Below are 16594 nucleotides of genomic sequence, written 5' to 3'. Positions count from 1 at the left end.
CAGACACCTCTGTTAATTCCTAAGTCAAAGAGTCAGAATTGTAGCCAGGTCTACATGACAGCATATCTATGTTTTGCTGAAAGCCTGGAGAGATGGTACCTAGGGATACTTGGTATTGAACTGGGATGTGGGAATGCTGTGGCCCCCATCTTCAGTAGTCTTCTTGTCTGAGTCTTGTCCTGCAGAGCTGGAGCAGTTCTTGTTTGAGAGAGGCTAAGGGAGCGAAACTGAGAGGCACAGCAGCCTCTGGCCCTTGGGCACTGGCTCCCTTCGCCCTGCTGCATCAGGGCTGGCTGTGGCTGGCACAGAGCCGTGCAGGCTGCACAGCTGTGCATGTGGATACGGCTCTGACATGCAGTGAGGGAGCCACCACAGGACTCCTAACGTTTTCCTTTACTTCTTTTTACCTCTCCTTGGATTTTGGCTGCTTCAGCAGCTGATGAAATCACTGGCATTAAAGTACAGACAGCCACCACTGTGTTTTTCTTACTTTCCTCAACGTCTCTTTCCCCTAGTGATCAGCTGTGCCCAAGAAAACATTTTACCCAGAACACCTGACAAGTACACGCCAGGAGTCCTGATTTTCTTTCTTATTTCATTAGGGATTCACTCTGTGGTTTCTTTAAAGGCTCATTCATAGAATAATCAGCCTCTCTTTTTGCCACCATTGTCCAGAGGAGACCTGTGAGCCACCAGTAGCTTCTCTTATGCACAGACCATTCCCTGTTTTTTGTCCTGGGAGCAGTCACATTTTACCCTTAAAAAACCTCTGTTTAAGCTGAACTTCTTTTCATCTTTTAAATGAAAGTGAAACAAGAGGTGCAGGCATATTGCCACCCTTCTCACGGAATCCAGACTTTGAAAGTTCTCTAGTTCAACTGTGCTGGATATTTTTCTCTTAATAGTCAGATCCCTTAGCATCTGCCTCATCAAGCAAATAGGCTCTCGTCCTATGTGAATCTCTGAATATTGTGAGCCAGTCTCTTCTAACAAGCCTGTAATGAGAGGGCTGGAGGCAATGGCCTTTATCTTATCTGAGATGGGAGATTCAGCTTTGATATCAGAAAAAATGTTAGCACTGTTTGGGTGGTCAGGAATAAGTTTCCCAGGGAGGTGGTGGAGTCACCATCCCTAGAGGTGTTTAAGAGGTACCTGGTGTTGGGTGATGTGGTTTAGAGGTTACAGGGGTAGTGCTGGTTGACAGTTGGACTTAATGATCTGAAAGGTCTCTTCCAACCTTGATTCTACCTTCCTATGGAGTCTATGGAGAAAAACAAACAAACAAAACCCCTCCAAAACACCCAACAATTCTAGCCTTCTATCAGTAGATTTCAATTCTTTGCATGGGATTCCACATCTGTAATATAAAATTTGTGTGACATCTTGATTGAATAACATTAAATACTATTGGGATGTGGCAAGAATGTGCACAATTACTTTTTTGTGTGGTAAACTGTGCCATCCTGCAGCAATGTACACCCTTTCTGTGAAGAAACATAAAGGTAGCATATGAAGTGGGAGACAGGATTGCTCCACTCAAATGGAATTTTTTAGTCTCATGTTAAAATGAAACATGAAACTCAGAACAGGCTTCTCTAGTTGGGACAAAATGAAAAATCTGGATGAAAATCAAGTCTTGAACAAAAAGCAAACCAAACTAACAAAAAACCCTCACCCCACCCCAGCCTACAAACCCTGAGTATTTTGAATAGGTATTTGTATCAGCATTCAGAGCTTTACACAATTTGTTGAAAAACTTCCAGCCAGCTGTAAATAGAAGGTATATGTGTCCTGACACTTATGCTCTCAATTTCATGAATGTAACTGCCAGTTTAAATTGTAATCAGACGCTGCTAGAGCCTCTTGAAGTGTGTGCACTATTTAACACCTCTGAAGCTGTGTGAATTCCCTCTGCCTTTTTCTCAATTCTCTAATGAAGTGAAAGAAGCTTGGAATAATTTATGCTTTCCATCAAATAGCAAGACAGAGGGAATGTAAAAAAGAGGAAGCCAATTAATGCATTGCTCTTGCCACAGAGTGTCACTCTTACTCCACATATGTTTTAGCTAGACAAACGAGAAATTTGTCTTCTTTCTTCGTGTAGCTTCTGTATATTTCATTAAATACTTTGTAGTCTTGATAGTAGGATATGAATTAAAACATATGGACTCATAATTTTGATATGCTGGGAACATAAATGGTGTAATGACTTGTTAAATTTTTACCTATCTGGACAGCTCAATAGGAAAGAAAGTTTTTTTTTTGTGCAGAGTGCCATATACCATTACAAAGTCTGTGTTCTTAAAGCTTCAAAGGAAGGGTTGATTTTCCCAGAACAATTAGTGAGTAACCAGCTGGTATGGACATCTGACCAGCAACCCAGTTTCTTCCTTACACAGTTCAGCCAGAATCTGTATTTCTAAGGAAAATTGTAAATGATGGGAAATAATGCTTAATTTTGGATTCTTGGATTTTCTTCTTTCATAAGTTTCTGTTCAAGAAAAGACTTTTCAGTTGGAATAGTGCACAGGAATATTTTTTTGTGTGCATATTGAAGCACCATATTAAACTCTCATCTGAGACCCTGATTAGGAAACTAAGAGGGAATAGGGATTCAGTGATATGACTACAAATGTAGAGGTATAGGACAGCAGTTGTTTTCCTATTGTTGTTCAGTTTTTTTGGGTTTTTTGTTTTCTTGTGTTTTAGGACAGCCAAGAAGATACTCAGAGTCTGTCAAAATATTTTGAACTTGTCTGCAGCTGACTGACTATACCAGAATATGAGTTTTACGTGTGTAGAGTTTCAGTCCTGTGAATGAATCATATTAATACACTTATACCCTTCTTTTCTTTCCTTGGTGACATTTCTTGACTTCTCTGAAAGGGAGATTAATTTTTCTTTCTGTTTCAGTACCAGAGGCAGTTGACACTATTAAAACATTAGTTTTGTCTGACACCACCATCAACATATCTTGGAGTGAACCTCTGAAGCCAAATGGACCTCTTGAATCCATCCGCTATCAAATCTCTGTCAATTTATTGCCTCCTGTCCCAGCAACACCTTTGCCAAAAAGTGAATTTTCAAATGGGATGCTTGCCTGGTCTGTCAGTGGGCTCCAACCTGGAACAAATAATTCATTCAAGGTATAATTGCAAATAGTTTTACTGGTTTGTTCGACCTGCAAATCTTTAGACTGCTCTTCTGTTAAGTAGACAAAAGTATGTATGCAATGTGGATTCATAAGAACAAAATGTAATGTTTCCCCTTTACAGATGAAGGCTTAAAAAACATAGTCAATTATGCATCTGGACAGAAGGTCTATGATCAGAGTGACATTTTCAAAAGTAACCAAGTTAACATGTCTGTAGAATGTGCACTGGGTATCACAATTAGAGTGATTTAACACAGCTGGGAGAACATTCAGATGGTGGCAGGAGGGGATCTGTAGGTCCTAATTTGATTTTGTGCTTTTGTTAATGATTTGGATAATATAATGGGGAATATAAATACACACACATATACCTAAATACCTGTACGTGTGTATGCAAGTATGCATCCCTAGCAGGTCATATTTGTCTGTGGCTTAGTGAAAAGCAATGTGCTAAGGCACTTCTTGACTTTGTGTTTCTGTGGTTCTAAAACACTGCCTAATATGTGGTGTGACATCACGTATGTCTGTGTAAGAGTGCATGGCATTTAAGAAAGATCTAGAAAGAGAAGGGACTTGGTAGAAATCTGAGATGAGAAATGAAGAAGATTCTCTGCGGAACTGGACATGAATTTCAGCCTGAAGGTATATAACCTTGCAGCTGTGAAGTGCAAAATCTTTCTACACTTATATCTCCATTGCCTGAATAATGTCTTTGAAACATTAGTCTTCAAAACACTTGGTGTTGCTAAAGCAAAGCTGGCTTTCCAACTGCTCTGGTATTGTACAGTTCATCCATTGCTTTACCAGGTTCTTGCTTTTCATCCTGATGAGAACTGGTTCTCTGAAAGTGTCCCTGTCATTGCAAAAACTTTTGAGACTCCATCTGCACCTATCAACATAGTCCCTAGAAATACCAGTTTCCAGCTAGAATGGAGAGCTCCTCTGCACATCAACGAAACCAGCTTCTGGTTTGAGCTGTGTAAGGTAAAAATACCTTTAGGTTTTGGGGTGGGTATTTTTCAGAGAGACAATTTAACCTACTCTGTCCTGGTAAGCAGGACAGGGTGGGTGGCAGGAAGTATATGAAGAGTCTCAGTGGATAATTTGGGCATGGTGATGTCAGTCTTAGCTGCTCAGCAGGGGCAGGATGGAGTCAGCATTTGCCAGGAACAAGGAGGAGTGCAGCTGTAGCATTTAGTATTCCATAGTGCCAAAGGACATCCTGGATGACCTCACCAGAATTTCTTCTGAGTCTCCTGTTTCAGCAGTCCTATCCCTGTTTCCTCACTGCCCTGCCCCAACTGAGTTTGCAGTTGCAAATCCTATGTCTGCCCTGCACAAGAAAATGAAGAAAAGAAGCAATAAATATTGGCTACAATCTAGTATCTGGATTTTATTTTCCTGTGATAGAGATTGATAGGAGAAAATGCCAGCGAGAAGACCAGATCCAGGGAGTAAGAAGTAAGCACTGCAGTGAGAGCAGCATGCATGGAAATTTCAGACTTCAACACCTGAACCACTGGACACAAAAAAAGTCCAAACTGGATCATGCAGATTCTTTACTATAGAGGATCAGATTCAATAGACCTACAACAAACATTTCCTGCCCCAAAATAAATGTCACATCACAATTCCACTAACCCACCTCCTTTCAGTTGCATCATGGCAAACTGAACTCATGGGCACGTCACGATGATCCAGAAATATAAGGGGGAAGGCTCCTTTTGGCTGTGTAAAGCAGGCACTTAATCTGCTGTTCTTTGTTTCTGCCAAGACTTGTAGGTCTCCAGAAAACAAAGAAGAAAATTAGGGTTTGTGTCCTTGGTGTCTGAGAGGACAAAATCCCATGGTCAAAAGAGCACCTGTGTCATATTTCCACTATGATATTAAGAGGTGGCAAAGTAGTTAATCTACCCAGGAATAGAACTGTGACACACTTTCAGCAGAGCAAGAAAGTTGACCATAATGATATTTTATTTCTCTAGTGGCCAACAAAAAGTGACTGGTTTTCTCCTGCGAACACTACATGCATAGGAAATCTTGTTTACACGTGCAACCTCACAGGAACTCTTCCTTGGACCAACTATTTTGTAAGAGTAACAGTAGTTTATGTTACAGGAGTGAAAAGCACTTCCTCTTCAACAAGCTTTAAAACTACAGGTAAGCACTTAACGCATGATAACAAGATTTTAAGACTCTTTGCAGGATCTGAATGTTAAATGTAATATTTTCAAAAATTTAGCAGACAATTTTCTTATACTAAGGCCCAATAGTTCTGTGTGTTTGAAAAATGAGTAACACAATACCATACCTTCAGAAGTAATAGGGGGAAAGAAATGAGGTTCGTTTCCAAGTAGAGTGAGGGGAACTGAAATGAAATGCCTATAATGCAAGTGAACTTGTTAGTGGTAAAAGCCTGCATGTGAGTAAAAATCTTGGAATTTACCCATCACAGAAAAGGCTAAGGATTCATTCCCTATGAGGATTATTAATATATATCCTCCTTCCTTTTGTATATCTAAACACCCTTGTGTGCATCAGATTTTTCTCTGTGCTTTTAGCCCTTTGTCATGCTACAAACACATTTTAAGGGTTCTGTTTCTTCCCCTGTTTGACTTAAGCTGGTGTTCCCAGTAAGCCAGGAATTCCTAAAAGAGTAGAAGACTCCAAAAACTCTCTACAGTGGGAAAAGGCTGATGACAATGGAAGCAAACTGACCTACTACATCTTAGAAAGCAGGTAAGCTATGCATGAGGCACTCTTCCCATAGGTAGCAGCCCAGAACAAATCTGGGTGTGCAGGGCTTTTCAGGCTGACTCCAATGGGAAGAATGAAATACATAAGATGCAAAAGGCCTTTCCCATTGGGATCTTTTTCATAGATAAACCAAGACCCATAATTTCCAGAAATTCTGGAAAGCACAGAAGAAAAATAAACACAATATTTTCAAAGCAATCTTGAAATACAATCATATACTTGGATCTATGCCAGTGAATTAGAAGATTTAGAGATAATTTCAAATCATAAATCTCAACTAACATGTAGTATGTATTTTTGGCTGAAATATATGCATAAATATATTAATGCTCAGAGGACTCAAAGAAGGTGTTGTAATATTGCCAGAAATAAAATATTCCCACCCATGTGGGATGACTTAATAATTTTTAAAGTGCTCTGTCATCAAATAGCGATTGCCTGGGCTATTGATATCACACTAGAGTGCCAGCTCACTCTTATTTCTGCACTGGCATTGGAAGGGCTGATTGGGCAGGTTAGAGTATATTGCTGTGGGCAGTGACTTTGGACTTCTAATTTTTTGACCATGAGTCTGGAGAGATTTCTTTAAAGCAGTCAGTTTAAAGTAGTCAGCAGTCAGTCAAAGTTTAATTAATGCATTATTTTAAAATTAGGAGAGTCCATCTTCTGAAATAGTCCAGTGATTGTTTAAAGTCATTACTGATGGAGGGAAGCAGTTTTCTAAACTCAGCCATTATTTCTTTGTGCTTGTGAAAGCTAAGGACTGACAGCACTCTGGAGCTGTAAATACTTTATCTATATAAATTTTCACCCAGACATGTTTTTCTGGTGCTGTAAGCTTCCTACAGTTTTGTGAGCATGCAGGAGCACTGACTTGCATGTTCTGAGAAAATAATTTTGATATGCCAGGAGATAATCTGTTCCTGACTTGCTGCAGATGGGTAAGGAAAGGTCAGTCTCTTGGTCTGTGCCATGGCTGTGCATTAACTGCTTTGTTCTCCAGACTCCAGCTTCTTATTCATCTCTGGAATCATAGTGCACCTCTGAGGTGGTCTTCTAACGAAATAAGCTTTTCTCTTGCAGTTTGAATGTACACATGCTGATGTTTTTGACTGAATTTCATATCAGGGAGAAAAATAGGTCAGCTGCATAGCATTCTAGAAAATGTTTGCCTAGCCCTTTTAAACAACCTCTATTTTTCCTACAGCCCTGGTGGCAGCACATACACACTAAGGGCATGAACATTTAGTTTTTCCAACTCCTAACTTTCTGGTTTAGGAGTGTTTGGCCTTTTTCCTTCATTAAAGTGTGTTGGGAGAATGAGTGACTTGCTCATGAAGTCATTTCACATGATGTATTACGGTGTTGTGTGACATGAAATGATATTTCAGATATGGCCTTTCAAGTTTAAGTACGTGGTCTTCTTTTGGTTGGTGAATAATCAGCTCTGAATTTATTGTGAGCAATCAATCTCAGTCCAATGGGGAAAGGAAGAAATACACCCAGCAGTCAGCAGATACTATGGGAAAGTGGCTAGCTAAAGAATGGTATCTTCACTGCCAATGATTTGTATCCTATTTAGCTTGTGAAACCTGATGCACAAGAGACACTGAATTACTCTGGGTCTGGAAGGGTAAAAAAGTTCTAGCACAGTAGAAAATTTTTTTTTTTTTTTTCCCCAGAAAGCTAAATTAGAACATTTTAAAATCTTGGATGTGAGGCATATACTGAAACAGGTGAATCAGGCATATACTGAACAGCTTTTTGCATCTAAAGTGTTCCGGTATTTCATTTCCAATGCTAAGATAAAGATGTTTGGTTCCTAGCACTGCTGAAATAGTGCAGCACAATTTTCTTCTCTGTAGCCAAAATCCCATGACCAGATTGTGCTTTTATGCAGACAGAGAGATGCTGTAAAAACCATGAAACTCAAGCAAAGAATGGGGTGGGGGTGAAGCAGTAAACTGCCCTCGTGGCATTAATGACATTCCTGTGCTGTGCTGTGCATGTTTCAGGAGACAGTCTGGCAACAGCAGCGATATGAAGTCCACATGGGAGGTGGTTTACAATGGCTCCTGTGGCAGTGTTTGCACATGGAAGGCCGAGAACTTAGAAGGAACTTTCCAGTTCAGAGCAGCAGCTGCAAATATGCTGGGACTTGGTGAATACAGTGACATTAGCTTGGATATAATCTTGAGTGAAGGTATGTCTTGTATTTCTGTATTCCGTTGATCTCTTTTTTGTTATTCTAAATAGTCATACCAATTTAGCAACAATATATTCAATAACAATATTCCTGCAAAGGTAAAGTATTATCTCTAACAGGTAATAGATGATGATGTTTGTATGGTGACCCCTACTGCTAGTGCTCATCCAGGCTCTTTTGCTCAGAACAGGGAGCCTGAAAAGTACTTCTGCTGATTTATACCACTTTGTCTCTGTGGGTCTGCCACTCTGCTTTATGATGTGATTCTTGAAAAGAGGCAAGTTCACACACTGGGTAAAGACATCAGAATTACTCCTTGCCTTCAGCCAGAATGTTAGATTTACAGTTTGTGGGTGCTTTTGGAAATCACACCCTGAGTTTGACCTTGAACCAAACAGTTCAGCATTTTCTATTTCTGCATATACATTAAGTCACAGGAATGGCCCAAGTCTGGGGGAGAAGGATTAGTCTGACCAAATGCACATCCATATACAGCCTACAAGAGAGCTTTGTGCAATGGAAGACTTTTACATAGCAGGCAGCTGAAGGGTTCTCTCAGGTGCACTCCACTTCCTAGGGTTGACATTGCATGCATACACAGTGATTAAGCAAATTTCCCTTTCTCTTTAACAGATAATATGATTTCCATGGGCACCATCATTGCCATTGCTTCTGTGATTGGAGCTGTGCTGTGTTTGGCTGTGGTCATGCTATTCGGCTTTGGTATGTGATAGAGTTTTTTGTTTACCTGTGGTTTGTCAGGCCTCAGTGAAAGGCAGTTCACATGGTGGGAAATTACTGGTCTCCAGATTCAGGGAAATTCTCCCTCCCTAGGGTGAGAACTGACAGGAATTTGTATATTCTCATTCTTTGAGGCCCTAGAGATGGCTAATTATATTTTTAGTATCAAGGATAGAAATTCAGTCCATCCTCAGGCGTTTCTTGCTGTTGATTACCTGCAGGGAGAGCACAGGAGTGCTTAAGGAACTCTAATCCTTGTGTGCATCATTATAAAAACTTGCATCTTACAATTCTCAAGTTTATTCACCAAAGGGTCCCATTTTCTTTCTCTTAAGCTTTGTCCCTGAAGAAAGGATATAATGATTACTCTGAGATGCAAATGTCCACATGTGATGGTCCTGTCCTCTCAATCCTCATCCTTTCCCTGGGGTCTTGTCACACACAGGAAAGGATACCTGAGTTGCCAGCTCAGTGAGCAGTTGTCTGTGTTTTGTGGAAAAAAAATGGCCAGATGGAAATGGCTTGCTTACCTGAGCTGCTGGGGGGTGATGTTGAACAAAATAATGTAAAACCTGTAGCCTTTCAGAGTGCTCACACACTGGGGTGCTCTCAGACTGAAACACCTAATGATCTCCTTTTCTATTCCAGTATGGAAGCAAAGATTGAAATCCAGAAAACGGGCCTTGCCTGGACAGATAGTGTTCATCAAGGAAGATAAAGAACTAGCTCAACTCAGGGGGATGGCTGAGACAGTGGGACTAGCCAATGCCTGTTATGCTGTACGGTATGTCCTCAGAGCAAATGTTATTTTCAGGCCAAAAACACCTAAGAGGTCTTCCCTGGAGCAGTTTTCATCAGGGCACTCATCCCTGAAACCTGAAGGCAGAGTTAAGAGCTGCATGTTTTCTGCAGGGCAGGTCTGCTGTGAAGAATGCCCTGCCGTGTTGCCCCTCTGGCACACAGCCCCAGCCTATTCTTCACGTTACTCTGGCAACAAACGCAAGTGCACAGGGAAGGAAGAAGACCTGGTGTTTTCCAGTAACTTCCAAAACATCCAGGCCTTACCTGAGCTCCCCTTAAATATACCTGATGAGGCAAATAGTACTGGCTTTGTGTGAGTTTTAATAGAATTTCAGACATCCTTAGGTAGGAGCAAGTGACTGCTATTGCTGTTTTGTAGCACTCTTCCTTCTCAAGCAGAGATTGAATCACTGCCAGCCTTCCCTCGCGACAAACTCAACTTACACAAATTGTTAGGAAGTGGAGCATTTGGAGAGGTATATGAAGGAACTGCAGTAGATATCCTGGCAGATGGAAGTGGAGAATCCAAAGTAGCAGTCAAGGTAATCACAGCTGTGTATTTCTCTGGCAACAGAATGGGATGGGCAGAGAGATCTGTCTCAGAGGTTTTACCTGAGAAATGGGTGTTGGGCTGATCTGGGTATTTCCTTGCGGAGTTTCTTCGTAATCTCTTAAAACTCAGCCTTGTAATGATTTCTGGAATATATTTAAGGCCACATCTATGGTGGTTCTACTTAGCACCATTTGATAACAGTGATGATGACCAAATGTTACTACACTTCTGCTTTCTGTTGAGTAGACTCTGAAGAAGGGTGCAACAGACCACGAGAAGAGCGAATTCTTGAAGGAGGCACACTTAATGAGGTAGGGACAGCTTTGTCCCTGGGCACACTTCAAAGCTGGTATCATTTGAGGGTGGTGGTTTTCCAGAGGAATGAAAGCAGCACTTTCCTCTAAACAGATTATTGTGGCCTTTTTGAGGTGTTCTTGTGTTTCTGTCGTACAAGTAAATCGCTACTGATAAGTATAATGGAAATAAAGCTATAAATATGATAAGCAAAATTTAAGATACAGACTGCATGTTCTATATGCTTATATGGCGGATTTATTTGGGATTGTACTGGTGCATTTCAGTATCCTTGCTCCCCTAAACCAAGTTAGTTGCTAAAAGCAGCTGGTCAGAATTCAGATAATCCTATTTTACTGAAAGAAATCATAACAAACTGATGCCTTAAAGTTGTAATTTACAGTGGAAAATATTTTTAAAAAATGTACCACTAGGGGCTGCCACATACTCCTTCTACTGAGGTTGTGTTAAATTATGCATCTGTATGCATATCACCATGCAATTACCACTGCAAGAATTTCACATAACAATGTTTGTTTGTGTTTCAGTTAGAAATCTTGTTTTCTAGAGTGTCGCCAGAAACAAGACGTTCAACTGAAATTTTCAGCTAGTAGTATAAGACTCAGAGTGCAGTTTAGTTTTCAGATGCACTTTTGCATTTCTTTGACTTTCATTTCATGCATGCAGAAGTAGAAATAATTTTTTAAAAATGAAGGATTTATTTCTGCACAGAAAATGTGGTGCTATTAAACTGGAAATTGATTTTCACAATATTAATTTTTTTTTGTGGTTACACACTTAAAAATATATCTTCCATTATTTGCCTTTTAATGCCTTTTATTTGCATGTAACTGAATGAGGTAAAAGGCTTGTTATGACCAGTATTCAACCATGTCATTGTAGTGCAAATTAATGATAAATAATAAGAGTTGTGTGCAAACTCCTTATAATCTATCTTCAGTCTACCTAGCAGTCATAAACACAGTTAAGGTCTTTTTTTCTGTGTACTATGGAAATTATATGAACCCATAGTTAAAGTTTCTGAGGCTCTCCCAATTCTTGTTGCAGACAATAATCCAAACCCAGAAATCCTGGAAGAGTATATAATTGAAAATTTTTTGCATTTAAATGTAAACATTGACATGGGCCCATATGTACACCAATACAGTGAATCAGAAATGAAGAGAATAGAAAAGTTTAAGTATTATATACTTAGTAATAATAATTTATATTATTATTAATAGTAATTTGTAACATCAGCAGTAACAACAGCAACAATAATAATGTATATTTTATATTTTTGAATATTTCATTTTTTAATATTAAAAAATAAGTATTTAATTGCATCACAGAGGGTTGAATGATTTTACTTGATGTTCATGTTTATCTGTTTCATAAATTAAACCAAAGGTAGAAAGGAAAAATAAGTGCATCTGAGTGCTTACAAACAGGTAGATATATAAGATGCAATACATGCAACTTCTATCTTACTTGCCTTTTTGGATGTTCATTAAAATTTGGCTTGTTATGTTATGCATGCTGGCTCAGTTAAGCCAGAATTATTTGTTCCTTTTTATTGCTATGCAGCAAAAGGAAAACTGAGTTGCCTCTATTTCAAAAACTCATTTGTTGTGGGTTATTGGTGAGTCATTTGTGTGCAAATACATGCATGAAATTCTTGTGTCTGTCCCATTTCTTGGGAAGTTAGGAATGGCAGTTCAGTGGAGGAAGGTCTGCATTGGGTGCAAAGGAAAGTGCCAGGTGTTCCTTCCCCTCTGTTTGTTCCTGAAAGTGTCAAAGTTTGTCTGATTGAGAGGTATGTGCTAGGGGCCGGGGGGAACTGTCAAATTCTAAATCACACTTTTTGCAAGAGTCTTTGCCCACACCTGAGATTAGGTGAATTGAAAGAGATTAGAAGGAAAATGTCCCTCTCTTATTTGTTTGTTTACACTGCTGAATTTGACAGCATTTTGGACACCACCAACTCTCACAATAGAATCAAGTTTCTCTGACTGCTTGTGTAAGTGCTTTCATGCAGCAGGGAGAGGGGAAAACCATTTTCTAACACAAGTAAAGTGACTGAAAAAAACACAGGCACTGACAGAGACAATAAATATTCCTCTTTGAAGAACACTTGCAGTACTGAGAGTACTGATTGCTCTGTGGTAATCCCTGTCTTAGACACACAATTTCTAGTATACTTAGAAGTATTCCTCATATGTATTTTGTTCCTATTACAAATGTGCTATGAAAAACTGTCCCCCTCTGAACTGTGAAAATAATATATTGCACCTTGTGCTTTTACTTTTGTGTATTTCTCTGAATCAGCAGTTCTACTGTGAATATAGTAGTAAAAATACTCTATTAAAATAATGTAGTTACCTTTAATGTACTGAAAGGTGATGAATCATCTTATTTTTAGAAGAAATTGCCATTTGGTTACTTTTTTTTGCTTCCTGGAAATGCAATGAAGTGTGCTTTTTAATATGTGTGCGTGCATTAGAGTGCCTGTCAAAGAAAGTGTAAGCCTGTGTTTTGGAAGGATGTCCCTGAACTCTCCCCATGACTGAGCAAATCCAGGCACTGAGAGCTACTAAATCATTGTTCACAGAAGTAGGATTGTAAAGGCCAAACTGCTCATTCACTGCTTGCAACTATAAACACTCTGTGAGCTATCAACCAGCTGGATTTCTCCTATGTAATCTTACAGTTGTTTCCTTCTGTTTAGCAAATTTGATCATCCCCACATTCTGAAGTTGCTTGGTGTGTGTCTGTTAAATGAACCTCAGTATCTCATACTGGAGCTGATGGAAGGAGGGGATCTACTTAGCTATTTACGAGGTGCAAGAAAGAAAAAGGTAAAGACCATGAGACTCTTATTTTTAACCTGTAACTGCCCACAGTTTCTCACTTTTTCCTTTTCTAAAAGTCCATGCTGATGTTCAGCTGTTTCTGTACTTGCAAAGTCTGACCCAGCTTTTCCTTAACACCCTGGGACTTCAGTCAACAGTGCTGATCTTGCAATCAGTGATGCTGTGAAGAAGATTGAATGTCATTAGATCACTGACCAAAATTGTGCTTTCAGTCATGAGATGTCTGCTGGATTTCTCTCTGTGAAAATCATAAACTGTTCTTTTGAAAGTGATGATAAATAATGGTGATCATGTATGTGGTCTACTAGGAATCATAGAGGGTTTGTTTTTTTTTGTCTCTGCATAATAGTATCCTTAATGTGAGAGACATAGTCCAAGCATATAAGAATATACTGTCCCTGTGCCTGTGTCCTCAAATTCTTTAGAAAGAAAGAAAAGAATAAAGAATAAACAATTTTGAGTAAATTTTTCTCCAGTTAGTGGGTGTATTAGGAATATAGATAGTATGACTGGAGGTGAAAATGAAATTTTATAGCATTATAGCAATTGTATAGTTCATTTATTTACATAATCAGATTGAATCCACAGTTAGTGTCAAATTTAGTGAAATGCATATACACATGTTTTATGAGAAAAAAATATTACAATGATTAATAGAGCAACAAACAAATCTCATCTGAGAGCGGGAGGAAATTTTCAGGGTCCCATTTTTTCAAAATTCTGAAGGTCCCAGGGTATTCTGAGCTGCAAATCAAACAGGATGTGTTCACCTTCCTTACAGCACAGCGATTTGACGATTTACCCTCCTTCAAATTAGCATTTGATTGGCATACAGAGATTTTGCACCTGTGCTTTGACACTTTTGGAAAAATCCTATACATTTCAAATGGGGAAATACATTTCAATGAGGAAGTCTTGCATGGGGAGTTCATCATTCTGAGCTGGTAAAGCTGGAAGAAATAGCTAACTTCTGTCTTTGTTTCTTGTAGCTCCAGAGCCCTTTACTGAGAGTCACTGACCTCTTGGATATATGTTTGGATGTTTGCAAAGGCTGTGTCTATTTAGAGAAAATGCATTTTATACACAGGTACAGAACTTACTTCCTTAGTCTTCCCAGGTTTACCCATGGTATTGGGACTCATTATCTTACCCAGGAGAAAATGTCTAGAAAGATGTCACAATGTCACAGTGTAACATGACAGGAGAGACCACTGGAGTAAAAATCTAACACTATGCTTTTCTGCTAAATATCACTCACAGTTCTCTCCCAAACTGGTGGGCTACTCTAAGATCTGAACTGAGGACTTACTGCACCCTAGGCAAGAATCATATCATGTGCAACAGAGAGAAGGACAAGTGGAAGATCCATCTACTGTCTTTGTCTGCCTAATGAGTAGCTTTAGAGGACACAGAGACAGCTTTTCTCAAAGAGGTACAGGGAAAAGATGAGAGGCAACAGGCACAACTTAAAGGAAAGTAAATTAGATAGTATTGTTCACAACATCCCAGATCAATCACTGAAACGGGTTGTCCAGAAGGGCTGTGTCTTCAGTCTTGAAGATATGACAAATTTATCTGGGTGAGGCCCTAAATCATTTGATCCAACCTTGAGGCTGGCACTGCTCTGAAGAGAATGTTGAGCCAAATGACTTATAGACCTGAGTTTTTCTGCAATCCATCCTCTTTTTTCTGCCTTACGAATTAGGGACTTGGCTGCTCGCAACTGCCTTGTGTCGAAGAAGGAATATGAGCGTTCGTCCCGGATAGTAAAGATCGGTGATTTTGGACTTGCCAGAGATGTCTATAAAAATGATTATTACAGGAAAAGAGGAGAAGGTCTGCTCCCTGTCAGATGGATGGCTCCTGAAAGCCTTATTGATGGTGTCTTTACAAGTCGCTCTGATGTCTGGTGAGTTATAGCACCCACACAGCTGTAAGGATAACCATAGTAAATTCTGCAGCAAGAAAATATTGGTTTAGAGGAGGAATTACAGGGTTGTATATTGTCATCTCTAATCATTTTTAGGCTAGGGCAGATTTCCTCCTAAGTGAAATTTTAAGGATCTAATGAAATACTTGATACCATGACAGTATATTTCATGGATGTATTTCTTTATGCTTTGAGCTCTTTGGATTTTGACTGGAAAGAACTAGTGCCACTCAAACAATTTTACAGTTGTACCAGGCCCACAATATGGTTTCTGATTGATCACTGAATTGACTGCCTGCATGTTGTTCCATTTTGTTTTCCATTAGGTTTATTGACATTTCCTTCCAACAGCCAAATACTTTGCCCTTACAGTTTCACCCTCTTCTAGTGACTTCTTTACTTTGAAGACCAGATTTTGTAGCATCATCACGGGAAGGTCACAGTACTTTTTTTTGTGAAGGTTTGCTAAAAGTGTGTATTTGAGTGGCTTTGGGTTTATTGTGAAGAAGCAGAGACCCACTGTCAGGAGACATGGAAAAAATACCCCAGTCTAAACCAGATGGCTGAAACCTGGTATTCACAAAAGTTTAGATTTTGGTGGCTGCAGGTACTCAGCCCAGGCATCTTGTCCAAGTCCCCAGTGCCTGCACCCATCTGACTGCTGCTCTTGCACTTATCTGAGAAAGCAGCTTAGTACTCTGTGCCAAACCAAATGAGGTGCCGATTGCTCCACAAGTGGTGCTTAGAGGAATTTGTTTTTCTCCATTTTAAACCACACCTCTCGAGATTTCAAAACACTTGTTTCTATGAGGACCTGCTCAACCTGAGTGTTGTCCGGGGAAGATGTGGGCACTCAGCGTCTCCCGAGCTGCATCTCAGTTCTACACATTTATTTTAGCTATTCCAGAGGCTGGCTTAGGGACAAAACTGAATTAAGTCTTTTTACTTCTAATTTTTTTGAGTCTTATTCTTAGGTTAGACACAATCCAACTGTTAATAGGGAGATTTCATCATGACTATGGTTATTCATTTTTCTCTTTTTTTTTTCATGGTGTTTCTCAGGGCTTTTGGAGTATTAGTGTGGGAAACACTGACTTTGGGTCAACAGCCATATCCAGGTTTCTCCAATACAGAAGTTTTACACCATGTACGATCAGGAGGAAGGCTGGAATCTCCAAACAATTGTCCTGATGATGTGTAAGTTAATTTTGTTTAAATGTTGTTGATAATATTTATAAGAAGCAAGAGGCTTTTTTCCAGTTGGTCATCATTTTGGAAGTTAGTC

The 16594-nt window shown here is 39.5% G+C and overlaps 1 protein-coding gene across 1 annotated transcript in view; it reads left to right on the top strand.

Moving 5' to 3' along the window:
- Positions 1 to 16594, top strand: part of ROS1 (ROS proto-oncogene 1, receptor tyrosine kinase) — an 82776-nt gene that overhangs the window by 48192 nt on the left and 17990 nt on the right. The window contains exons 30-42 of the mRNA XM_058835702.1: positions 2914 to 3146; positions 3962 to 4138; positions 5140 to 5314; positions 5776 to 5893; positions 7927 to 8114; positions 8751 to 8840; positions 9507 to 9642; positions 10039 to 10201; positions 10459 to 10523; positions 13235 to 13364; positions 14369 to 14466; positions 15085 to 15288; positions 16372 to 16506. Of these exons, the coding sequence (XP_058691685.1) occupies positions 2914 to 3146; positions 3962 to 4138; positions 5140 to 5314; positions 5776 to 5893; positions 7927 to 8114; positions 8751 to 8840; positions 9507 to 9642; positions 10039 to 10201; positions 10459 to 10523; positions 13235 to 13364; positions 14369 to 14466; positions 15085 to 15288; positions 16372 to 16506 (1912 nt within the window). The remainder of the gene's footprint in view (positions 1 to 2913; positions 3147 to 3961; positions 4139 to 5139; positions 5315 to 5775; positions 5894 to 7926; positions 8115 to 8750; positions 8841 to 9506; positions 9643 to 10038; positions 10202 to 10458; positions 10524 to 13234; positions 13365 to 14368; positions 14467 to 15084; positions 15289 to 16371; positions 16507 to 16594) is intronic.

This window comes from Poecile atricapillus, chromosome 3 (assembly GCF_030490865.1).
Source record: "Poecile atricapillus isolate bPoeAtr1 chromosome 3, bPoeAtr1.hap1, whole genome shotgun sequence".
In the NCBI taxonomy this organism is placed as follows: Eukaryota; Metazoa; Chordata; class Aves; order Passeriformes; family Paridae; genus Poecile; species Poecile atricapillus.
Note: the sequence above shows the minus strand (reverse complement) of the source record. Positions and strands in the feature narration are given on the sequence as shown.